Source organism: Neomonachus schauinslandi, chromosome 12, assembly GCF_002201575.2.
Source record: "Neomonachus schauinslandi chromosome 12, ASM220157v2, whole genome shotgun sequence".
Classification (NCBI taxonomy): domain Eukaryota; kingdom Metazoa; phylum Chordata; class Mammalia; order Carnivora; family Phocidae; genus Neomonachus; species Neomonachus schauinslandi.
In genome coordinates, this window is record NC_058414.1 from 18,914,300 (window position 1) to 18,941,025 (window position 26,726).

General features: G+C 40.8%; 1 protein-coding gene across 6 annotated transcripts in view; it reads left to right on the forward strand.

Moving 5' to 3' along the window:
• Positions 1-26,726, forward strand: part of SRPK2 (SRSF protein kinase 2) — a 248,551-nt gene that overhangs the window by 200,341 nt on the left and 21,484 nt on the right. For all 6 annotated transcript variants that reach the window (XM_044920163.1, XM_021682927.2, XM_044920164.1 and 3 more), the window contains 8 exons: positions 6,521-6,629; positions 7,320-7,407; positions 7,602-7,689; positions 10,430-10,536; positions 20,916-21,081; positions 22,234-22,259; positions 23,703-23,949; positions 24,607-25,089. In XM_044920163.1, the coding sequence (XP_044776098.1) occupies positions 6,521-6,629; positions 7,320-7,407; positions 7,602-7,689; positions 10,430-10,536; positions 20,916-21,081; positions 22,234-22,259; positions 23,703-23,949; positions 24,607-25,089 (1,314 nt within the window). The remainder of the gene's footprint in view (positions 1-6,520; positions 6,630-7,319; positions 7,408-7,601; positions 7,690-10,429; positions 10,537-20,915; positions 21,082-22,233; positions 22,260-23,702; positions 23,950-24,606; positions 25,090-26,726) is intronic.

Consider the following 26,726-nt stretch of genomic DNA (forward strand, 5'->3'; position numbering starts at 1 on the left):
GGTTAGGTTTATTCCTAGGTATCTTGTGGTTTTGGGTGGGGTGAATGTGATTTAAATTATACTTTAAATTACTAATGAAGAAAATAGTATTTTCTTTTTTCTTTTCTTTTTTTTTTAAAGATTTTATTTATTTATTTGACAGAGCACAAGCAGGGGGAACAGCAGAGGGAGAGGGAGAAGCAGGCTCCCCGCTGAGCAAGGAGCCCAACGTGGGGCTCAATCCCAGGACCCTGGGATCATGACCTGAGCTGAAGGCAGTCACTTAACCAACTGAGCCACCCAGGCGCCCCGAAAATAGTATTTTCTTAGATTTCAACATTTTTATTTGATGTTGCCTGTAAACATAATTTTCACAACTGAGAGATGCGGCTGTGAAATTTTAGGAAGCTTATGTGGGATAAAATTTTAAAGCAATACTTTTTTCATAACTAGTTCGTAACCAAAATTACGGTTACTAAATACTTGTAAAATCTTGTTCATAAAGGCAATTACAATAGATTCTTATGAGTCATTGACAGACAAACCATTTTCAACTCAGACATGTTATTGATACCTTATACTGAGAAAATAGATCCCATTTAAAATGGCAGTTTTTATTTTATTTCAGAATTTTTCCTCTCTGTTTATTCACAATGCGATGCACTTAATTCTTATTAGAATCCCAGACAGAAAGAAAAGGGGTACATATTTTAGCTGATGGGTGAATAGTAAAACATGGTATTGCAGAAAGAGCACAGTGTTTTGAGTCTGGTACATCTGGATTCTAATTCTGACTCTCCTGGTTCCTTCCCAGGTGGCATCAGACTGGATGGTAGAGCCTCAGTGGCCACCTCCTCACACACACACACACACACACACACTCACACTTGTTCAGTAGGTATGATAATAAGTATCATCATAAACGCAAGGAATCTAGAGTGGGCCTTTAGTAGGCTTTTTTTTATCTTGCTTTCCCTTTTATTTCTTAGAGGTCATTTTAGAAAAAGTAGGGTCCCACCTGTGTGTGCTCTCTGGTCACGTTGTATAGCCTAGAGCCTCCTCTGTCCCCCAGTGGTTGAAACTGGCTTTTACCTACTGGGCTTGCCTCTAGATAGCCCCTCTTCCCAGCACACATTTGGAATGAGTAAGAGACTGGTTGAAAATAACATGCTTGGGGTGCCTGGGTGGCTCAGTCATTGAGTGTCTGCCTTCAGCTCAGGTCATGATCCCAGGGTCCTGGGATCGAGCCCCACATCGGGCTGCTGGCTCAGCAGGGAGTCTGCTTCTCCCTCTCCCACTCCCCCTGCTTGTGTTCCCTCTCCCACTGTGTCTGTCTCTGTCAGATAAATAAATAAAATATTTTAAAACAAATAAATCCATATCTTATTTAAGTTTACTTAATTGTCTCAAGAAATGTCTTTTACACCTATTTTTTTTTTCTTTTTAAATCTGGGTCCTAATTGGATTTACCCATTACATTAACTCTTATGGTTTTTTCAGTCCTTTTAATCTAGTAATGAGCCCCCTCCTCTTTCAGTTCCCTGGCAAGTTTAAGTCTGATGCTGTCTGTAGGTTTTTTACGGATGCCCTTCTGTTCCTGCTTCGTCCAGATTTTTGACCAGCAATGCATGTTGGATATTAAGAATTTTTACCCCCCCTGTTTATTCAGCTAATCATATGGTTTCTAAGTTTTCATTCCTGGAATAAAACCCACTTGGTCATGGAGTATTATCCTTTTTATATGTTGTTTGATTAGATTTGATGAAATTTTGTTTAGAATTTTTATATCTACATCATGGCGAAAATTGGTCTGAAAGTAATGCTGGCTTCATAGAATGAGATTGGGAGGATTTCCTCCTTTTCACTTTACAGGGAGTTTGTAGAATTGTTAGTATTTTTCCTGTAAATGTTTGAGATTCTTCACCAATTCATATTTTATGGGAAGGTTTTTAGGTACAAATTGATTTTTTTAGAAACTGATACAGAGTTACTTAGGTATGTAATTCTTGATTGGAGTTTGGGTATGTTGTGTTTTTCATGTTATTTGTCCATTTAGTCTGTGTTTTCATATTTATAGGTATAAAAATATTTGTAATATTCTCTGTTGTCCTTTTAATAGTTATAAAATATGTAGTGATGTCACCTCACTTGTGTTGGTAATTTGCGTTTTCTTTCTTTTTTCCCTGGTCAACTTAGCCAGTTTATTATTTTCATTTTCTCAAAGAACCAGCTTTTGGTTTCACTGATTTCTCTCTTTTTTTATGTTTCTTATTTCACTGATTACAGCTCATATGTTTATTCTCTTCTTTCTTCTGCTTACTTGAAGTTACATTTGTTCTTTTTCTGTTTTTTTTTTTTTAAGCTGGAAACTGAGCTTATTGATTTGAAATCTTTTATCTGATGTGGGCATTGAGTGCTCTAAATTTTCCTCTTAAGTTTTAATGTTTTAGAACATTTCAGAGATTCTGAGGTTAGGTTTTCATTTTCATTTAGTGTAAAATTCTTTATAATTTCCTTTTGATTTCTTCTTTATCCCATGGGTTATTTTGAAGTGTGTTAGTTTCCCAATTTTGTGGTATTTTCTTTTACTCATTTTTAAGTTAATTCTATTGTGGTCTGAGAACATGCTTATATTACTTGAATTTTTTAATATCTGTTGAAACTTGTTTTATGCCCAGTATATGGTTTATGTTGGTACATGTTCTGTGTACTTGAAAAAAATATTTGCTGTTGATTAGAGTGTTCTATAAATGTCAATTATATCAAGTTGGTTGGTGGTGTATTCAAATCTTCCATATCCTTACTGCTTTTCTATCTGCTTGTTCTATTAACTTTTGAGGAAAGGAGCACAGATATCTTCAGTGATCCCAGATGTGTATTATCGTTCTGTGAACAAACTGCTTTTTACCACACCTTCCTTTTTTAAGACTTTGTGTGTTGGAGGTGATTCTCAAGTTTTTCTTTAGACTTTTGATAGCCTTCAGTGGTTGTGGAGACAAACCTCCCCATCAGAGGACTGAGAAACTAGTGTTGGTACAAAAGAAATGAATACTTAATAGTACCTTTATTAGAAAATACTTCGCTGAAAATCCTTCCAAACGATTTTGTATGGTAAGAGTTCTGAATTTTTGATTCACTCAAATTGACCCTATTTTTGGCTCAGCAAGGAAAAGAGAGTCATCTTCATCTTTGGCCAGCAATTGTAGAACAGCTAAGAAGGATAGTTTTAGAATTGTCTGCTTTGGAGCCTTGATAGTTGGAGTAGAGCTTTAGTTACAGTTTTCTTCAGTGTGCTGGAGGGATAGGAGTTGGAGAAGAAATCAGCGAGTGAACTTAATTACTTAACAATCAATTTTTATTCTCTAGTATTTGTAATCCAATCTAGTATTTTTTTTAATAATCAAAGGTCAACTTCTAAGTGATAAGTGCATGGTTTTTATAATAAATAATACAAATAGTGAAGTACAAATGTGTCAGCTAAACCCCAAGTCATGGTAGTTCTCAGGTGCTTGAATCTTTCTGGTACTCTGCCAGATGCCATGAGAAGGGTCTGTGGGGAGCACTGTTGATAAATTCCTGTACTGCCTGTTGGTAAAGCAGCAAAAGGAGATGTCCTTGTCTAGTCTGTGACTGTTATCAGTGTGCTAGACAGTGTTGCAGGCCATGGAGTGTCCACTGCTAGGAGTCATTATGGTGCACACTGTTAGCTGATCTCGGAATTGTAGAATTAATTGGGAGAGTTACTGGAGTGTCCACTTTCTCTAATTCTGTGGGTGTTGGGCAGGTTGGTGTGGTCTGCTATGGGGAGTCATGTTCTACCTTCTGGCCGCATGGATATTATTTACCCTTTTATGGGAAGAGGTTGAAAAATGATCAGAAGAGACTTGTTTTCTATGGAGATCTGGGGGGTAGGGTAGGAGAATATATGGAATATAGGTTTGAAATTATGTCGTATTTTCAAAATAAAAGGATAAGTGTTTAGTACTTTTAATTGTTTTTATATTTGTATTAAAAAATTGCTTCTCTACCCCCTCTTGTTTTAGTTGGCCTGCCTTTAGGTATATCATTATTATTATTATTATTTTTAATCCTCTGCTAGGTACATCATTCTTAGATCATCTGTGGGCTCCTGAGATAACTGGACTAAACTAGTAATTTCTTTTGTTCAACTTCCAAAGTCCTATTGAAAAAGGAATGGCTGTGCTTATGCTGTGATTATATTGGAAATATAGCGCTCTTCTGTTTTTGCTCATGTACACACTCTGGTTGTTGGAGAATCCAAGTCTGAAACATACCATAATGATACAAATTTCTTCTCTTTATGCATAATTAAGTTATTTTTAAATTTAGAGACTTTAATGTTGGGAATAATATGCAGTTAAGTAGTAAGTAGCTTTTAATTAAGCTATCAAGTGTTCCCCAGTTACTAAGTCCTGCAGTTGTTAAAAATGAAATACATTTCTTACTGGTGGACAGGGCGTGGACTTTAGAGTCAGACCCAGTTTCCAGCCCTGAACCTAATACTTACTGTCTCTGAGACTTGGTGTGTAGAAATCACACCATCTGCTTTATGGCGTGGTTGTAAGAAATGACATAGACACCAGCATTTCCTAAATACTTTGTGTTGTGAAATGTTCCTTTTTTTTTTTTTTTTTTTTTTTAAGGAATCATTTCATGAGCAAATATGTCTGAGATTTGCAGCATGCTCTCTTCTCTTTGATGTCCCACTGTGTGTTAAGACATTGGGCTCTTAGAACCCCTTGGTCAAGAAATCTGCTTTGCTTTGTTGAACTTCGAATTTCCCAAAAGGACTTCTCCTCCCTTCTTCTCCCCACCCCCATCATGGAACACCTGCAGCATATTGTAGTTTACTTTCCTTTCATGGAACATAGTTTTGAAAATAAAGTGCCAAGCACAGTGCCCCTGATTTGTACTTGGAAAATTATAAGTTTTTTCCTCCTCCCTTCCAGTGTTAATTTTAATGGTTCAAAAATTGTATTGTAAACTCAGAGCCCCCTTCAATTTTAGTTTAACCTTCTAAGTAAGCAATAAGCCATTTTTTCTTCCAGTTTTATCGAGATATGTATTTAGTAATACAGTACTGTATAAGCTTAATATGACTTGACATATGTGTATATTGTGAAATGAGCGAAACAGTGAGTTTAGTCACCACCTATTCGTCCGTTTAATAATTTGCTATATTCTTAATTTATTATTCTTTAGTTTGTATCTTTTACCCAGAATATTGTTAAAGACTTTGATATTAAAATCTGAGAAATGCTGGTGTAGTGGTAGGAGAGTAAGAGTCTTAGAAACTCAGTATCTGGTCAAATTCCTGCTTCACTAATTCAGTTGAGTAACAGTTTAAATATTCATAAACATTCATAGTATTTCTTGAAGTTTATTCCTAGCCCTCTGAAAGATACTGAGATGTACTATAAGATGTGGCTTGGATACTTCTGCACCTGCCTTGAGCCTCTGAACACTAGATGGGAACGAACTATCCAAGTCTTTTTTGAGTGATTTTTAAGAATTCTGTAGATTTAAAAAATGAGCGATAACATTGCAATAAAAAAACAGATGTTAAAAGAATAAAACGTAGGAAAGCATTGTTTGTTTTAGAAAAAATTAAGATAGATAAAAAAGAATAAAAGTAATTTTATACCCAGCGATGTTTGTTGCTAACATCTTATCCCCTAGATTTTTCCTTGTGTGTTTCACAAAAATGGTATCATATTCTACACACTACCCTGTAGCCTGCTTATTTTACATCCAAATGTAGAATAAGGTCTTTTTATGCCACACATCTGTGAAGGCACCCTTACCTTTCCCAAGTATCTGCCTCAACAGGGTGTCCTCTCTCTCTCTCCAGCTTGTTTCTCAGCAGGGGTTTGAGGCTGCAGGAAGTGTGGGGAGAGTAGCAAGCTCTGTTGGAGGGTAAACTGTTATACATTATATGATTCCTTGTTGGTTATGCATGAACTATTGGCGTAAGCAGAATGAGGTAGAGTACACATCTTTATTTCGCTGAGTTATGTTCTACTGACCCAAAAAGATTTGCATTGAATTTATTGCTTAAAAGAGAAGACGGTGACATGTGGAAAGGTCAAGAGCCGGTATGCGCGTATTATGTACACCTAGACTTAAATATAAGCCTGAAATTACTGTTACGGAGTACTGGATGGTTTGTTGTCTTTCTGAGTTAAATCAGAATGAACAGAAAGCCTAATAGCAAGGCAGAGGACATTTTCCTCTTGATGAAAGATATTTTTGAGAAAAAATGTTATATTATTAAACATACTTTGATCTGATTTTATTATTTAGAGCTTTCTTAAATGGTATCAAGAACTGACTAGAGGGGGCGCCTGGTGGGCTCAGTCAGCAGAGCATGTAACTCTTGATCTTGTGGTCTTGAATTCAAGCCCCATGTTGGGTGTAGAGATTACTTAAAAATAAATAAAATCTTAAAAAAAAACTGACACAAAGGAAGAGATTTTATTACTATTTCTCTGAAATTAAAAAAAATTTTTTTTAATAAAAGGTGGCTACCATCCAGTGAAAATTGGAGACCTCTTCAATGGCCGCTATCATGTTATTAGGAAGCTAGGATGGGGACACTTCTCAACTGTCTGGCTGTGCTGGGATATGCAGTAAGTGTTCTTTTGTCATTTGTGCATTTGATTTCTGGTCCAGCTCAACCTTTATAATCAGGTGTGGCTGAGGAGCTCTCCTGCTTCTGTTGTGCATGTATCATACTTAGCACAGGCCTGCCTCGCCCGGCTAGACATCCCCCCCCGCCCCCCCGCCAGTTTGAAGTTCACTTGCCTGTTAATACATTAACTTTCTTCTGCTTTTATATCTGAAGCTTATTCATTGAAATAGCATTAAATTATCAGACATATGTTCTTGTGGTAATTCATCCATATCAGAAAAATGTTCATATGTAAAATAATCATGTTTAGGCCTTTAAAATCAGTGGTTTCTGACTTTTTAAAGAAAAGTCACGACCCCATAGTATGAAACTGAGCTGCTACCCAGGACACATACACATATGGTGTGTATGTGTATGTACTAAAACAGAAGTGTTACAAAATAAGAATTACCCTTAATCTATGTGATGAACTCTGACATTTTTCCAGTCCACCTTGTTTTTATTAGGTAAAAACAAACAGCAAAAAGATTGTTTTGATCCATTAGCCTCTTGCTTAATTGTGGCCACACAGTTGGAAAAGTACTATTTTAAAGGAAAGGTTATTATAAGTTTCTATTTATTGAATAGATTTCATTATAATGATCGCTTTTGCTGATAATATTAAAAATGTGCATTTTTTTTTTTAAAGGGGGAAGAGATTTGTTGCAATGAAAGTTGTAAAAAGTGCCCAGCATTATACAGAGACAGCCTTGGATGAAATAAAATTGCTCAAATGTGTAAGTACTACGAAAATATGAATAATGCAAGAAAAATTAATGACTTAAAATTTTATAGAGGAATTTTTAAGTTCAAATACTGAATCTTTTATTTTTAAAAACATCACTTCTACTAAATGTTTTTGGCTGGTTATAATGGAAATGACTTTCAGTCCTAAATGGTTCTGTTCTTGAATTAATTTTTCTTTCCATAGGTTCGAGAAAGTGATCCCACTGACCCAAATAAAGACATGGTAGTACAGTTAATCGATGACTTCAAGATTTCAGGCATGAATGGAATACGTATCCTTATTGACAGTTCTTTTGCTTCCTAATGACTTTTTAGTTGTAAAATATGGGAATAGGAGCGCCTGGGTGGCTCAGTCGTTAAGCGTCTGCCTTCAGCTCAGGTCATGATCCCAGGGTCTTGGGATCAAGCCCCACATTAGGCTCCCTGCTCAGGGGGGAGCCTGCTTCTCCTTCTCCCCGCACCCCACTTGTGCTTTCTCTCGTGCACTCTCTCTCTCTCAAATAAATTAAAAAAATATTTTAAAAAATATGGAAATATTTCAAGCTGATTTAAACTTCTGTTTGCTCTGCTATATCGGTGTCCACATAAAGCCTCTAGTATCATTACAGAGTGTTATAAAATGGTATGCCAAAAAATGCCCCAATTCCCGCCAGTCCATTTCAGTGTCTTGTGTCATCTCTCTGAGGTGGTACGGCATCTTTAGCATCCTTCTTGTGCAGGCACTGGGCTCTTTACAGACAGCCCCTCTACCTTCACCATCAAGCTGGGGAGTGCCTTACGTATGTGTAAGGAAAGAGCAGAGAAAGATGAGTCACAATCCTCTTTGCAGATTACAAGGAGCAAAAGATCAGTGTGTCAAGAGCCAGGGTCTTCTCCTTCTTATCATGTTTGGAACAGATCCTTCATTTTGGTATTTGACCTGCTCAAGCTCCAGAAGCCTGAGGACAAAGCCTTCTCCCAGCTCACATCCTAGAATGGCACCCTGTTTCTGCATCTCCTGAGCCTAACCCCTGGGGAGGCACTTCCTTCATACCCTTTATGTCTGAAGGAGGTTCTATATTTCCTCTAGAGATTGGACTAGAGGCTACTAGTAAGTACCAGTGCCTGCTGGTGTCATCTTGCCCTTTGTCTCAAGATTGTTTCTGCTAGTTGCTGAGTGCATTCCGCCCCCCTTTTTTAAAGATTTATTTATTTTTTTTTGAGCGAGATTGAGAGTGACGGGGACAGAGAGAATCTCAAGCAGACTCCCCAGTGAGTGCGGAGCCCAACGCGCAGGGCTCAGTCTCATGACCCTGAGATCATGACCTGAGCCAAAATCAAGAGTCACATGCTCAACCAACTGAGTAACTCAGGTGCCGGTGTCCTCCCCCCCCCCCCGCCCCAACCTCCATAGACAAAAAGAGCTGGTCCTCTGCCCGGGTCTCCGGGTGAGTCTGTTTGTTTATGGGCGGGCAGAGCAGCCCCTCTTCTTGGATCAGTTCTGTAAGGCAGTTTGTTGGGGTAGCTGGCAGGGTTTCTTTGGAGAAACTACCTGACTTATAGGTAAATGGAGTATTTGGGATATATACATTCCAGTGGCTGTTTTCACCATTAAATAAAATGCTAGGAAACCATGATAGTCCAGGTGGTCAGTGCTTTGAAGGAGACTTAGGTCATAATTTAGAAATCTTGGCCTTTGACTGTCTTTTACTAACTTTAATCCTTAGTTTGCCTTTTTTTAATAATGATTTGGGAAATAGAAACTTCTGGCTTTAGATTATCTATGCATAAGTCTATATTTCTCCAACATTGTAGAAAATATTTAAAAATTTTTCATTAAAAATATTTAAAGGAACAGTTATTGTGATAATGTGATTGGTAGATCCAGATATTGTAGAAAATATTAAATCAACTAACCTGCTTTAATGGCCTATCTGTAGGCTTCCAGGGATGAACGATGTATTCTCAAGAGGTTTCAGAGCCGTTTTAAATCTTCCTGTATGGATAACATGAATATATTTGTATGATGGACTTCAGTGGGTCATAGTAGAATTTCTATTAAAAAAAAAAAAAAACCCAGATTCCTAAGATTTCATTGTTATAAGTGGGTCTTAAGTGCCATGTCTTATATTGTGATCCTATGTTATTGAAAACTGCTTAGAGTATTGAAGTTGATCTGGTTCTGCCATGAAAGATACTATTGAAGGAAAAGATTAAATATCTTCACTGTGTTTTGTAAATTTTTATTTTATAAAGTGTTTCATGGATATGAATTTAGGCAGGCAGGGAGGACACTTAAGACAGGGTTTTTTGGGTGTCCCGTTCCCCCCCCCCCACCATCAGTTTTTATGAGGTTTCAGCCTTGCTCACTTTCATTACGGCTGATTATCAGGGAGGGGGTGTTGAAATGAGCAAGAGTGTGGGGCGGTGTGGGGTTGCGTCATGGCCCAGCCACCTTGGGACTGTGTGACGCCGGAGAGCTCCTCCAGCTCCTGGGTTCACTGTGGTCGTTTCTGTGTGGGGGTAGGCACATTGTTTGACGAGCATACATTGACTAACACATAGGATATAAGTACTTAGTAAATGTTAGATCTATTTATTTTGGTGACAAACAGCAGATGACCGCTTCTGGTATTATTGGTAATAGTGACATTGCATTTTAAACATTTTAAAGTATTTTTTTTTGTTGTTTTTATTGTTTTTGTTTTTTTTTGTTTTCAGAGAGAGAGAGTTTCATGCATGCAGGTGTACACAAGCAGGGGGAGGGGCAGCAGGGGAGGGAGAGGGAGAGGAAGAATTCCAAGCAGTTTCCATGCTGAGCATGGAGCCCCATGTGGGGCTCGATCTCACAACCCTGAGATCATGACCTGAACCGAAACCAAGAGTCAGACACTTAACTGACTGAGCCACCCAGGTGCCCCGTGATGTTGCATTTTATAAAGAAAAAATTGCCAAGTGCCACAAAGATGCTGCTTTGAGTAATTGTATCACTCCAGGAAATGTATCTGCAAATGATCCTTAACCATGTCCCAGATGTCTGCATGGTCTTCGAAGTACTCGGCCACCATCTCCTCAAGTGGATCATCAAGTCCAATTACCAAGGCCTCCCAGTACGTTGTGTGAAGAGTATCATTCGACAGGTGAGGATGTGAGGGCAGCCTCCGCCCGCCAGTACCTCACTGGCTAGCTTTTAACGAAAATTGCTGTCCTTAAATACACACACACACACACACACGCATACACACATGCACACACATAAATATAATCCCTGTTTTACAAATAAATACATGTATATTACAGTGCATAATATTTTGAACTTGTTACGTCAACTTTATATTTATTTAATTATATGCCATTCTGTCTTGTAAAGAGGGCAGTATGTAAATGTTAGGCCTGCATTTCTTTTGATGTATTGACCTTTTTTTAAGGTAAGTAAAATGGCATACTGAGAAATTGTTTTATCTAATATCATTACTATGAAATGTCCCACTTAGTTCCTTAGAAAATAATTCAGAAGAAATAGGTAATTTGTGTTTGTTTACTATTTCTGTGTATCTTTGGATGGAGGCTAAATGAAAGATAGTATGAGGAATGTTGAAGTTATATAGGGAGTATTGTGTTAGATTTGTACTCTGTTCAGTTGCCTTGACAAAAGAAAACCTTTAGCTGGGGTCTGGTTCAAGGAATATGTTCCAGCAAGTGTTGATAGAATGAAAGTATACACATATGGAAGATCTCCTAATTAGAAAATTTACCAGATTCAGTTTTCTGCATGGAATACATCCGTCTGTATTCCTCTTTGCCCTTATAGCCTACATTAGGAAAGTTGCAGGTATGATTTATTCTGAATTACCTGTTCTGATATCATGGACAATTGCTGTGGATAATTCTGCAGAGTACATAATATATCGGGGGGGTTGTTTGGTTTGCTTGAGAAGAGGATTAGGTGATTGGGCGCCCATCCCTTGTGCCCTAGGCCCAGAGCTTAAGCTAGACCTACTCGGGGGGTTTCCAGACTTGAAATATAGGCCCTCGTCTACAATTCTTACATAGGAAAAGAATCAGGGAATGATTCACAATTAAAGAATTGTGAATTCAAGAGATGGGTTCCCACAAGGGAACCTTCCTAACAACTGTAGTGTAGATAGTATTTGCATACATGCATATGAGTAGGTTTTAAACCCATTTTATAAAGATTTTGGAGCTTACATTGGTTTATGAAAGCATCTTAGATTTTGCTTATGCAGTTGTATATAGGTAGCATTGTTTAGTCAGCCTGAGTGTTCACCATTTATCTTTGTTTCTTTGCATTGCAAATTGGCAGCGTATCTTCTAACATTATAGATGTTACACGAAAAGAGAGGCTGAAGAGAAAAGGGCGCTTTGCCTTGGCTTGGCAGTGAATTATTGTTCCCGTACACAGTATTATGTTGGGTATACATGCATGCCGTTTGCGGACTTGTGGCCAGCTTTGGATTAATAATAATATCTGTTCCCTTTTAGATTTTAGATAGTAGTGTTTTAATTTATTATTTTAACATGGTTAATATCTCAAACCAAAAAACAATTTCCCTTTAATGTGGGCCCGGGGAAGGGGGGACGGTGGCGATTAACCTTATTTGGAGTTTTTTGATCCCTAAATGACACTTTGGTATTTATAGCTATTAGTGGCAACTCTGAACTCTAAAAATCATCTTGTTAAAAAACTCTGAAAAAATGTCTTAATTATCTCTGATAAATCCTGAAAAGATTTACATATTCTAACAAAAAGCAAATAGAGAAACCCCAGCTCGCGTGTATTTCACATAGGTCTGTTGTCCCCTGGAACCCTGTACTTTAAAAGTGTCTGTGGTTACCATAGGTGACTGACCACTGCATAGCCCAGGCTGGGCCGTGAAAGGAGGTGACTTTGCAGATGAGCCATTGATACTTACTTTGTGTTCCAGAACAGGAAAACAAAATGCAGGCTTTCTCAGCAAGCAAACGAAAGTGTCTGTAAATCTAAAAATGAAATTCTTGGAGTTTAATGGAATTTTCATGGGTCCTTGCTGAATGAACAAATGATTTTAATGAGTGTGTAATTCACACACACTGTGCTTTGGGGACTGAGAACTCTTACAGTGCTTTATTGGTCTAGAAAAATTTCAAGGTGAAGTTTTCATTTTCTGTACTTAATTATTGTAGGCAAAATTTAGAATTTTTGCTTTTAGTGTGACCCACCTTTAATTTTATTTAAGAAAAATATCGATTTTGGATTTCTTTCCCTAAACTTGTAACTTTTCAAAGTAGTAAATTGTTGTCTATCCCAGTTAGTAATCTGTAATTCCCTGAAATTCCCTTCATTCCCTTGGATTCAGCCTGTGGATTCAGTATTTTTGACTCCTAGGTCATAGTGGGAAGATGCTTTATTAATAGACCTCACAGTTTCAGTGCTTCCCAGAACAGACAAGGTAGACCAGCTCTCTAAGACTCTGTCACTGTGTGGCCTCCCTTTCCTTCGAAGTCAGGTGTGGCTGACCTGGTTCCAGTCTCTTGTCGTCGGTCACTTGGCGTGCCTCACTAATCACCTAGCCACCTTCCCTCCTGTGCCCTGCCTTCTATTCCTGATCTTTCCGTTTCCAGCACCACCGTCCTTAGTTCAGACCCTTTATCGCCTCCGGCCAGTACCTTTTCATGGGCTTCTCTCTTCTCTTCCAGAGGCCTGCTCATCCTGCTCCATTTCCCTGTGCCAATTTTTTCTCCTTTCCATTGGCAGTTACCTTCCAAAACAAAACTTTGCTTCATTTAGAAACCTTTAGTGACTTTCCAGTGCCTGTTGTCTGAAGGTTAATGTTTGCTTTCAGGAAGCTACATGTGGGGTGAGAACAAGCTTGGGTTTTGGTGTCAGATGTACGCTTCTCTAGCTAGAACTTAGGCTAAGTTCCTTAGCCTCCTTAAGCCACAGTTTCATCATGAGTAAATGGGAATAATAAAGATACTTTCCTTGCTGATTATTGTTACCCGTAAAGGGATGCTACTATTGATGATTATAGATTTTTATTCAGTGCTACTTAGTATGTGCCAGGCATCATTTTAAGTACTTTGCAAATTTTAATCCATTGAATCTTCACAATAACTCTATGAAATAGGTACTTTTACCCTTCCATTTTATGGAAGAGGAATGGAGGTGGGGAGAGTTTAAGTAACTTGCCTCCAGCCAGGAAGTGACTTTAAAAAAGTAGTAAGCTGTGGAAGGGGCATTCATACCCAGAGCATTTGGCTCTGGAGCGCTTACCTTTAGCATTTTGCCAAGTAGCATATGATACCTTTAGAATCGTACTTGGCCTAATGTCCAATAAAAGTTAAATCACTGTTCTTCCTGGGGCGCCTGGGTGGCTCAGTTGGTTAAGCGACTGCCTTCGGCTCAGGTCATGATCCTGGAGTCCCTGGATCGAGTCCCGCATCGGGCTCCCTGCTCGGCAGGGAGTCTGCTTCTCCCTCTGACCCTCCTCCCTCTCATGCTCTCTGTATCTCATTCTCTCTGTCTCAAATAAATAAATAAAATCTTTAAAAATAAAAAAAAAAAAAAAAAAAAATCACTGTTCTTCCTATGAACCTGTTTAAGGTTTTCTCCCATCTGATATCAGCCTGTATTTCCCCTTGCAAACCCTGATTCAGCTTTTATCTCCTGGCAGGTCAATGTTTCCCCATTAATCTTTTAACTAGGTAATGCACGTAAGTGTTCTGAAATGTTAGGTCCTTCAGGTACCCAGTTTCTCTCCCAGAGTCAACCAAATTACCAGTCTCTTATGAGTGGTCAAAGATGCCTGAGCATTTATAAATACATGCAGATTTACCTGATTTTTTATTCATAAATTTTTACTAGTTTCATTTTGTAGGTATTTTAGAGAAAGTACTCACCTGACTCACATTTTTTAGCTGCACATCTTTGATCATTTCTTTTGTCGTAGGCTGCCGATAATACCAGCCTTTCTTTTCTACCCATGCTTTGAAAGACTCAACCAAAATCCTGTTTCCATGACGAAGCCTTCCCACACTACCCCAGTTAAGAATGTTCTTTCTTCCCTCCTCGGTCTGGCTGCGGCCTCCATTTGGGCCTTTCCTGATGATCGTAGCGTCTTACTATATACACCCCAGTTTCACAGCCCTGGCACTGTTGACATTTTGGCCTGGAAAATTCTTTGTTGTGGGGACCTATCTTGTGTATTATAGGGTGTTCAACAGCATTCCTAGCCTCAACCAACTAGATGCTTGTATCAGCCACCACCACCCCAGTTGTGACCATTTTAAAGGTCTCTAAACTTTGTCAGATGTCCCTGAGGAGGCGGAATTCCCTCCGGTGGAAAACCACCGGAATAGGGGTAGGTGCCCTGCCAGCAGGCTTCACTTCACATTATACCTTTGGCACTTACTGTTTTGTGACCCTGATCCAATGATGTCACCTCTGTGAGCCTGTTTTCTCATTTGTAAAATTGGGATGGTAATAGGTCATTTGTGGAGATTAACATGGAGGGACTGATGACAAAGCATCCAGCGAGGTGACCAGCGTGAAGTAGCCGGTGTGTCTCCCCACCTGCGTTGTGAGCTCTTGGAGTTACGAGCTGTGTGTGAATCCTGTGTGTCTTTGGAGCTTCGTTCATGCTGGAGGTGGTCAAAGAGTGTTTTTGGTAGGTTGTTTTTTCTAAAATGAAAGAAGTATACGTTCCTCTTTTTATTCTATAAAATGCCTCACTTTCTCTGATTTGATGGGCTCATGGACCAACATTACCACTCGCTTGTATTTTAAAAGTAATGACATAATTGAATTATCTGTCTTTTCAGGGTTTCCCGTGCACTCTTCTCAGTCCCTTGGTCAGTTCTTAGCTGTCCTCCTATAGTCCTGGTGACCGTGTGCTGGGTCGGAGAAGGGCCATGCTGGTGGCGTCTGGGATGCCGTGTGCATCCTCTGACTTTCCCAGACCGCTTCTCTGGCTCAGGTGTGGAGTCTTACGTTGGTCTGTTCACCCCCCAGCTTTCATTTCTCCTTTTTAAATCAGCTTTAGTGAGCTCTGTTTCACATCTTGCTCTTACTTCTAAATCCAGAAGAAGAAACAGGTTGCTAGTGTTGGCCGTGTTTATTTGTGGTGCATGAAAGGTAGGGCTTCTTCAGATGCTCCTGCTCTTCTTTAAACGTGGCTTTGACTTGCTTATATGTTGAAAGGGTATTTTACTTTTTAAAGCTTAATGGTTCAATTCATTGCCCTTTATAGGAACCTGTAAGGAAGTGGCCTCTTGGTAAGGGCAAGGCCGTGAGTTTGGTGACTTTGCTACAGTACTGGAAAAACTAGCAGTCGCAGCTTGTAGCTCTGGATTTTTAAATTCTTATTACTCTTTTCTGTAACTCTGATTGTCACTAGCATTTACAATGCTCTTTGACACCCACTTTTTAACGCGCTGATTTGAATTCAGGTGGTATAATTCCAGAACCCATGCTCTCAACTGCAAGGTCCTGTGAAATGTCTACATGGAAAGATCTGGGAGCATTTAGGTTATAGCATGTGTTTGTGAAAAGTGTGCATTTGTGGGTCTGTGGTGGTAAATGGTTTTCTTTGCCTTATAGTAGAGCTGGTAACTAGATTGTTTGAAAGGATAGCCATTAAATGCTATTTACTAAGTGATTTGTAATTGGTAATGTGTGCTAAGGGAGTTTGTAAAATGCAGTGCTTTTCCACACCCCACTTCTGTGGGGCAGGGCTTCTGGGGGCAGATGAAGAGCCTGGCCCTGCTTGGGCAGGCTGAGTCGCCTGTTAGCACTGAATGCTTTTGTCTACACTGAGTATCTATTTACCATTTCATTTATGTCACTGTTCCTAGTTATCAGTGAATTCATGATCACTGAGCCAGGAATCAATGATAGAGCAGAAGATTAATTTTAAGTTGGTAAACATTTTTTATATTCATTGTGGTCGTACATATGGTTCTGTCCTAACTTGGAATTCTCTTCAGAAGGTTGGGTCCTCAATTCAGAAATGTGGTAAGCCTCTTTTCCCAGCTCAGCGCTCCGCGGCGCCCTCTATGTGCTGGGCACGGAGGCTTTCTCTTTCCTCCTGACTGCGTTCAGAAGAACACGGCTGCAGGGTTTTCTCATGAATTCTCAGTAGTCCAAGTCAGAACCCGGAACAGAAGCCTGTTTCATGTAAAGCAGACAAGGACAGTGTCCACTGAAACTTCTGTGTGCGTGCACATCCAGTTCTTGCCCCCTTCCGTTGAGCTGGGATTCCCACACTTCTCCATTCAGTTTAATTGTCAGAATTGTCAGAAGCAGGTTGTAGGGTTGACCTCATGTCTGTTTAGCGGAGGAGAGAGACCCAGTGGGAGCTTTAGCTTTCCTAGTAGGAAAGTGTCTGGGCTTGAGGAGAGCCCCTCTGGTGCCTTCCTCCACAGCACAAGGTGTTAGTATCCTGGCGAAGGGCTCCTGCGTGGGTCAGCCCCTCCTGCTGCCTGTTGGGCTCCCCTGGATGTCGCATTAGTAAGACCTTACAGAGTAAGAGGCCAGCCAGGTCTCCTTGCCGTGTGTCCTTTGTTCAGGTGTGGGAGGAAGAAAGTCCCCAGGTGGTGACCAGAGTCAGAAAATAATTTAGAAATTTGCTCTCATTCTGTTTCTCTTCGCAGTTTAGGGTTTTGGAGAAAGCTTCATTTTCTGGGTGGTGAGCAGGGCCCGGAAGACATCTTTGAGAGAAGTTTCCACAGTTCTCTCAACTCACTCCTCCTCTTGTATCTACAAGATCACGGGAACTATTGTAGCAAGCTGTGGTAGAGAGGAGTAGGTTTATGTTGTTAACACCAGTAATAGATGCTCTCTGCCATCTTCATAGGTGTACAGAAAGAAACCTGAGAGACTGTCTTGACCAAGCCTCTTATTTTACAGATGAATTTGAGGTCAGGGAAGGGGACTTGCTCTGAGCCATAGCTAGTTAGTATCTGAACCAGAAATGGGGGCTCCTGGCTCCCAGCCCTGGTCTCTGCCTTCACTGATAAGCTGCTGCTAGCCTGCACGTCTGACTTCACAAGGAGAAAACTGGCCCCTGCTTCTGAGGGTGTGATCCAAGCGGAGCGCCTCTGCATGAGGTGCAGGCCTGTCTCCGGGCCATCTGTGCTTGCACTGAGCTCAGCCCTCATGGCTGCTGTAGAGTCAAGCCGATGGCAGGCAGAGGATCTGCCTGCAGCCTCTGCTGCCTCCTGCTGCTGAGGCTAAGTATGTTTTTTTAGGCAAGAAAGACAAATATACTGGGCCTGGCAAGTGCAGGAAACACAGAAAATTAGTAAAGGCTCCTTTTAACTCTGTTTTTCAGATTTTGCAAGAGGAGAGCTATCCTTGGGCATGAAGCTTGATTCACCGCTTTTCTCTTTTTTGTGCATCATCATAGTTATTCTGCATAAATGGTTATGAGATTGCCCATCATTACTGTTTATTTTGGATTCTGGGTTGCTTTATTGCTTTAAACTTCACTGGCTGAGAACAGAAATGCCGTTTTTCAAAATAACCATTCTTTTTAGTCTACAGCTAAAGACTTTTAAAAAAAATTGTAGTTCAGAATTAAAAGAAATTATGGCATCAGAATTTCATTGCTGGGATGTACCACAGAATTTATCAGGGATAGCCCACTCATAGGTGGGAGAAATGAGACCCAGAGAAGTTTCATAAGTGACTTAGCAAAGTTAGTTACTTAGTCAATGTCAGTACAAGTGTTCTGACTTAGTTCAGTTCTCCCATTTATTTTGAGCTTCCTGTGAACTAGACCTTGTTTTTTGTAGATTTTCCATAGATTATTTCTAATTCTTACCATATTTCTACTTAGTAGATATATTCCCCTTTTTTAAAAATATGACAGTGGAGGCTCAGACAGTGTAAGTACCTTACCCAGTGAGTGAATGATCTGGCAGCAGTCTAGGAGTGGCGTGAGTCCCAAGGTCGTGTTTTAACACCATGCTGTGCTGTGTCTCAACTTTCCTTTAAGATTTGCATTATCTTAATTACCTTACTTAATTTGTCTCAGCAGTCAGTTCTTTCACTGTGTTCATCGTCAGACATCATAAGCTGTCCTTCTTAAGGAAAGGTAACCCAGTTGCATGCGATTGCAAATATTTTAAAAATCTGGAACTTAACTTCTTGCTGAGAACACTATGTTCATCTCAAGTGCCTCCTTCTCATCGGGAACTCATGAACACATTTGGATACTGGATCACATTAACTCTTACTTGTGTAGCCTCCCACACAGTAAAACAACCTGACCACCACGAAAGAGCTAAGGTGGAAAGATAGGAGTGACTCAGGCATGAAATGGTGGTGAAAAGATACTGACATTTTTACTTTGAGTTAATATTTGAGAATTGAAATGCAATTTCAGTTGGAATAATTTTAAAGTTTCTCAGAAATCTTGTTCCTTTCCCTCCATAGGTTAGAAATCATTACTGTTCCTGTCTATTAATTTCTTGTATTCTCAGAATCTCTCTTGTTATTCAGATACAAAAATTCTCCATATTATTTCAGTTTGAACAAAGAAGATGCATGAATGTCAGTGAATAACATATAGGCCCCTTGGATTGTGTTCCCATCAGGATTATAACCTAATTCTTTATGGAAACGTCTAATAAATCTTTCTTCCGTGTCCTTTGATGTTTTAAACATAATTTAGTAGTTCTAATTGCAGTACTATGGCAAACATTAAATATTAATTTTAAGGCAAAAACAAACAAGTGCCTTTCCTTCTGTTTTTCTGGTTTTTTATCTGTTTCACTGTTTTGGTGCTTACTAAGAACTTGTTTGTTACCCATGGTTCATCTTGGTTTCTTTTCGGCCAATCCCTTTCCTCCTCCTGGCATAAGACGGTAAGCTCTCTGGAGGACGTAGGGGCTATAAGCCCCAGGAGACAAGGAGCTTCATTTATAGGCCAGACACCTGGAATTAGGTGCATGACCTGTTCCGGGAGCTTGACTGATAATTGGTCAGTTGAAGTCATGTAAAAATACTTTCTAGGGAAAGTTATTTTAGATGGGTATAGAGATTTTCATCCTGTTTAAGAGATGAGTTTTCCTTTTCTCATTTTCCTTGTGGAACCTCTGTCCGCTCATTTCCCAATGCTGTTGTTTGTTAAGGTTGTTTAGCCATTTACAGTAGACAGAAGCATTGGGCTGTTGCTGAGAACTTTCTAGAATTAGAAATACATAAAATGGATACATATTATGTGTCTACTGCTTGTGTTTTGCCCACTTTCTTCTCTGTTGTGGACAAGACCCCTAAATGATTTAAAGTGTATGATGATATTTATTAAGTGCTAATATTTACTGAGCATGTAGAATTTTTAATGTACAGGAGCATGATGGGAATATTTTAAAAATATATTTTTGTTTATGGGAAGAATTGGAAGATTCCTCTCTAACGGAAATAATTCCAGAAATACTGTGGCCTTGTATTTAGGTCACTGCACTCTGTAAGTTTTGTGGGTTTTGTTTTCGTGGATATTTTAGTTCAGCAATTTCTTTGAGTTCAGTGCTATCATGTGGTCTGGGTTCCACAGCTGTTTAATCCTCCTTTCGTGCAGTATTAAAAATGTATACACATCATTAGACATCACAGAGATGGAGATCACACATCACACCCACTAGGGTGACTAAAATAAAAAAGATAGATAACAAAGTGTAGGCCATGACAAGGAGGGTGGAACCCTCATATGTTGCTCGTGGGAATGTGACAAGGTGCGGCCGCTGTATAAAACAAGAGTTACCCCATGACCTAACGGTTGTCCTCTCCAGTGTACACCCAAGAAAAATAAAAACGTATGTCTACACAAAAACTCATATGTGAATGTCCGTAGCAATATTAATTGTAGGAACCAAAGAGGGAAACAACCCAAATATGCATCAGGTAAATGGCTGAACAAAATATAGCATATCCAGTGGAATATTATTTGGCAGTTACAAGAACAGAAGTACATGCTACACATGGATGGACCTTTAAAACATTATGCCAGTTATAAAAGACCACTTTGTGTGATTCGGGTATATAAAATGTCCAGAACCAGCAAATGTGTGGAGATAGAAAGTAGATTAGTGGTTGCCTAGGGCTGGGGAGCTGACAGAAGATGGAGAGTGACTGCCAGTGGGTAGGGTGTTTCTTGTTTGGGTGATGAAAATGTTCTAATTTACATAGCGGTGATGGTGCACATCTAAAAACCATGGAATTGTCCACCGGAAAGGGTGAATTGTGTGTAAATTACATCTCAATAAAGTTGTTATAAACAAAGTATAGGTACAGATGTGTTTGCTTCCATGAACATAAAGAATCACCAGAATGATGCACATTGGTTGCTCATGGGAAGGTGCTGGGCTCCTCTGGGGCCCAGGGCAGGAGGGAGATTTTTACTAAATACCCTTTATGTCTACTGTATTTGGTGCCTTGTGATTATGTTACCTATTTTACAAATGTTGAACAACGAAGGTATTAATAACTCCTGTCTTCTCTTGATTTTACTATGACCAGGTCCTTCAGGGGTTAGATTATCTGCATAGTAAGTGCAAGATCATTCATACTGACATAAAGCCGGAGAACATCTTGATGTGTGTGGACGATGCGTATGTGAGAAGAATGGCAGCCGAGGCCACCGAGTGGCAGAAAGCAGGTGCTCCTCCTCCTTCGGGGTCTGCAGGTGAGGGGCCTGAGCCGGCTTTGTTTCAGTTTGTTTGGGGGCAGGGAAGGCCAGCAGAGCCGCCCACCGAAGGCACCTGGCTCGGTGAGTCAGACGTATACCTATTAGGAACTTTCGGAAGAGTCTGATTGCTAGAAATAAGGAAAGGAAGATGCCCCAATTAAATTATGCTTCAATATTTGAGTTACTTAACTTTGTCCTTCCTTAAAAGTTTGTTTGAAATCTTACGAGCTGCTTCATCTACACTGGCACATTGTCCCGTACACTTGTCTGCGGAGTATGATGTAGCAATAGCTTGCTTGTAGCCGACCTATAGTCCTCAGAATTCTTCTCTAGTTTCAGGTTTGTTAGAATGCTTCCTAGTCTCCAGTTAGTCTTCCTCAGTCTAACTGGTGGGTTTGAAAACAGTTACAAAAGACCCAAGGGTGGGAGAAGGCCGGATGCCTTGAGTATTGGTATCTAGAGTTTTCTGTCTGGTTTTGACGGAGTATAACGGCTGCAGTGACGGGACCACTCTCGCCCTCTCTTCCCGTGACCCGCACCCTAGTGTGTCACGTCAGGCGAGTGTGCCGCTGAGGGGCTGCATCCCTGTGCCTGACAGGGCTCTCAGGAGAGGCACCACCTCCTAGTCTTGTTTTCCATCAGTAGGGTGTTTCTTAGATCAGAGACCTGTAGTCCATCAAGTTGTTGATGCCGGCAAAGACTGGTCATGTGATTTCTAGAATATTTTATTTACTTCCACTGTATAGACTTGCCAAATAGTTTTCAAACACAGATGTACATCATGTCTCCTAATATAGACTGTTCATTTTATTGTCTGTAAAACTGATTTGGTTAGATGACTATGTGACATTTGTGAACTCTTCTCCGTTTTCTTATCAGTCAATGCTTTGGGTATTTAATTTTAGATAAATAAGAGAAATGGCTCCATATGAACAACTACCACTTTGCCTTTGCAGAGCCAGTCATTTGTTTGAGTTGGGTCACCTTTCTTTAGATCTCTGTGATTAAGAAGCTCTGATGTTTAACCATTTTGAAGTTGGATAGCCATTTAAAAGGCAATAATTACCTTCATTTTACAATTCAGATTACCTGCGTAAAGATACAGATCTGTTTTCCTCTGAACATTCATTTTGTTTCATTTTGTTTTAGTGAGTACGGCTCCCCAGCAAAAACCCGTAAGTACTTACACGTACACTTATATTCACCTTCATGTTAAAAGCAACTGTTCCTTATCCAGCTTTTCAAGTTATAACATTAGTCTCTGCTTCTTTCTGCAACAGTTTTTCATTTAAGGTTGTTTGGAGGCAATGGATTGTACCTTTTTTTGTTACGTTCTCAATTGTAGATCTTTACTACATTGTAATATAAAAGACAGGCATACTTATAAATGCTCTGTATCCTTGAATATACAAGACTGACTGTTTCGATAAGTTGAAGTGATTTTTTAGAGTTGGAATAGTTTGAGCCTTTCCACATTTGATCTTCATTTTCCCTGTGCACTTTCTGGGGTGCTATTGGCTGAGTCTGGTGAAATGTGATGTGATCCAGATAGAGTTTGAAGTGTGATTATTAATAAAGCACTTAACATCAGTTCTAATTTGCCTCCAAGATACCTACTCTTCTGAAGCTTGTACTCAAATTTGTTTTCCAGCCAGTAGTCAAATGTGAAAGAGTATTGTCTGTCTGTGGTATGAAACAAGCTGCTTGGAATTAAATCTTACCCGAGTGTCCCCAAACCTGCTTAGTTCCAGTAGAGGATAGAATCTATATATATATCTTGAGCTGATGAGTCACTTACAGGTTTTGAAAGAGCTTTATGAGCCAGAAGCATGCGAAAGGAAATGTTGAGAAATTGAGTGTGCTACCAGAAGCCCTCGCTTTGGAATGAAAGTCCCAGTTCCAGAGGGCTTGTCATAATTACGCCACCTGGCTCGCTGAGGCACCGAGTCAGCGCCCCCAGGCCTGCTGTGCTTGGAGCAGCTTGTTTCGATGCTTGGTTCTGTGGAAAGACTGCAGGCTGTCCTTGCCGGCCCTTACCCAGTCACGCGGCCTGATCGGAGGCAGACTGAGACGGTGGCTCCTTCTTTTATTCCTCACTGCTGACAGTTTCTCCAGTCCTGGCTATTGATAACAGCTCGGCGTGTGAGACCCAGACGCCAGCAGCGCTGTTGACCAGCAGTGAGGGCAGTGTGGCTGTGTCGCCAGGCATTTCTTTCAGGGTGCATAGTTGGGTAAGACGGACAGGAGAGGAGAGGAGATATGTTAGTTTGTGGTCTAGGCAGCGACCAAACCTGCAAGAGGTGCTTCTTGTCTAAAGGCCAGAGTGGCTCAGCATTTTCCATTCTTAAAGTCGAATTGAAACAGACTTCTAGGATGGCAGCTGTGTGTCCCTCTGCGGGCAGGGCCTGCTGGTAGCCCCCTTACTGGATGTTAGGCTTCTTCTGGTTTTACTGTAACCCTAAGTACGAGGTGGATCTCGTGTCTGGGCATTCGGTGTTCACAGATAGGCCCTGAGGAACCAGGACTTGTCCGTTTGCCATGCTGCTAGTGCTTGTATTCTTACGTAGTGCTTTCACGAGGGGCCGGCTGACCTGTCGTATTTTCTTGCCATGTTGTAGATAGGAAAAATATCTAAGAACAAGAAGAAAAAACTGAAAAAGAAGCAGAAAAGGCAGGCCGAGTTACTGGAAAAACGCCTGCAGGAAATAGAAGAATTGGAGCGAGAAGCCGAGAGGAAAATAATAGAAGAAAACATCACAACAGCGGTACCTTCCAATGAACAGGACGATGGATACGGCCCAGAGGGGAAACTCAAAGCTGCCGGCTTCGAGGATGCGGCCGAGGGCGAGCCTGCCAATGACAACGGTCAGTCTGCGCGGGGTCCTGCAGCTTCCTTACTGGGCGCCCGCCGGGTCACCACACAGGCTCACTTGGTGCTGCTGCTTCAGTTGTGAGAACCGAACTTTCCGGCTCCTGGTTGGGGAATGTGGGAAACCGTCTGCCACTTCATTTATAAAATGAATGCCAGAAATATGTTCGTATTTCAAAATGGAAGACTTCTAACACCATGTCTCGAGCCTGCTAATGATTGTTCTTTTATTTTGTAATTAACCTTTAACCTAACAGTAATGTACCCACGGACATTTTCTGAAGATTGTAGAAGAGAGGGAGGAAGTGGAAAGGCAGCTCTATTTATAAATAGTCATTTCTCCCCAAATCTAGCGTTTAGCCAGTTATTTACTAAATGAAAAATAAGATTTAGAAAACCCAAGATCTTACTTACGTAGTACGTAAATCAAGCACATTCAGTGCGCTTGGCTGGCTCAGTCGGTGGAGCATGTGACTCGATCTCGGGCTCATGAGTTCGAGCCCCATGTTGGGTATAGAGCTTACTTGAGGCGGGAAAAAAAACCCTAAATTAAGCACATTTAAAATTGTCTCTTGTTGGAGGAAATATGTACCTAGTGCCGCTGTGTTAAGCAGAGTGACACATTCTGATTCTTAACCCATCAACTTTTTAAGGTGAGGCTGAGGACCAGGAAGAGAAAGAAGACACTGAGAAAGAAAACACTGAGAAAGATGAAGATGATGTTGAACAGGAACTGACCAACACAGACCCTGCGTGGGTAGAATCCCCCAAAACCAACGGCCATATTGAGAATGGTCCGTTCTTACTGGAACAGCAGCTGGATGATGAAGATGATGAAGAAGAAGACTGCCCAAATCCTGAGGAATATAACCTTGATGAGCCAAATGCAGAAAGCGATTACACATATAGCCGCTCCTATGAACAATTCAATGGTGAATTGCCAAATGGACGGCATAAAATTCCCGAGTCACAGTTTCCAGAGTTTTCCACATCATTGTTCTCTGGGCCCTTAGAACCTGTGGCTTGTGGCTCTGCGCTTTCCGAGGGATCCCCACTTACCGAGCCTGAGGAAAGCAGTCCATCCCACGACAGAAGCCGGACGGTTTCAGCCTCCAGCACTGGAGATCTGCCAAAAAGTAAGTGTCCCTCCCCACCAGGTGTCTGTTTTCAATGGCCCGGGTATCGTATCCTTGACACACGCGGTGAAGGGAATTGGCTGGAGGTGGTCACGTCATGTTATGTACACATTAACCATTTTCATTGTATTACTGTTGTACTCCCGAATAAGTAGTGTAATTTAAAATGTATTCGGTGCCCGTTAGGCTTCCTCTTGCTTTCTGAGTATCAGTCCCATTTCTGAGCTTCTCTTACTCCTTACAGTTAGTGACACCTACGGTTGCAAAAAAAACTTCACGGTCCAGCAGGTTACACGTGCTGTAGCTTTTATAGAATATGTAGTTTATAATTTGTACTTCCATCGGATAGGTTATGTTTAGTTTTTGGGTTTTGTTTAGTTTCGTTTGTATTCAGGGAAAAAATATACTTGCCTTTGTCTGTATTGAGGAATTCCCTTATTTTGATGGTTGTTCCTGATTGTAGAACTCTGCTGTTGAAATGTTAAAGCCATTTTAAAGTGGCATGGATTTTAATGTGATTCATTATTTGAACCTCTGTCCAACCCTTATTTTGAGAGTGAATGCCACGTGACCTATCTCTGCCTGTGCTATGCTAAGGGACTCCAGTAAGCAAACGCGGGGCATCACCCGGATGGCTTCCCTTCTAGCCCACAGAGAAATAGCTCAGAAACCTCCTCTGCTCCCTCTGCTGACAAGAGTGTTTACCACACAATGAGTCAGTTGGGCTGACCCAGCCCTGCAAAGAGCACGAGGGATCCCGCAGCCCTCTCAGTCCAGCAGGTGGGAGACCTGCAGAGCCGTCTTTGTTACTCATTGGCTCTAGCTAATCATCCTAAGGATGTGGGGGGTTTTTGTTTTTGTTTTTTTTTTTTTACTAGGGTAGACATATCCTGTTCCTTTTTACTTTTACCCCGACCGAGGACTCTTTGAAGGTGCTTATAAAATGCTCTCACATGGAAGGTAGGTTCATCTAGGGAAAGACCCACCTCTGTGTGTCTCCTTCGCTCTCACACACTACTTCTGACACCTTTGGTCACTAAATGTGTGTGTAGGGTGTTTTCCCTACACCAGAAGCTTTTCTGACACCAGCTGGGTGTCCTACAATTTAGCTTAATTCTGACACTATCTGGAGACAGCATCAGATGATCCCACAGGTTAAGGGCTCAGTCCCAGGGACGTCTGGACAGCTCAGTTGGTTAAGCGTCTGCCTTCAGCTGGTTATGATCCCAGGGTCCTGGGATGGAGCCCCGCATTGGGGGCTTCTCCCTCTCCCTGCCACTCCCCCTGCTTGTGCGTGTTCGCACTCTGTCTCTCTCTCTCTCTCTGACAAATAAAATCTTAAAAAAAAAAAAAAGGGCTCAGTCCCACAAGACACCCCCACCCACCTTCATATACCAGTGACAAGCCCATATTGTCACTGCTGCTTCTGACCCATCAGCTGAGTCGGAGGTTCCCCTGTCCCCCTGTTCAGGTTCAGTTAATTTGTTACAGCAGCTCACAGAACTCAGGAAAACCATTTACTTGCTAGGTCACTGGTTTATTATGAAAGGATGTAACTCAGGAGCGACCAGATGGTGGAGATGCAGAAGGTGAGGCTTTCATGCTCTTTCTGGGTGAGCCTCCTGCCCTGCAGTCTC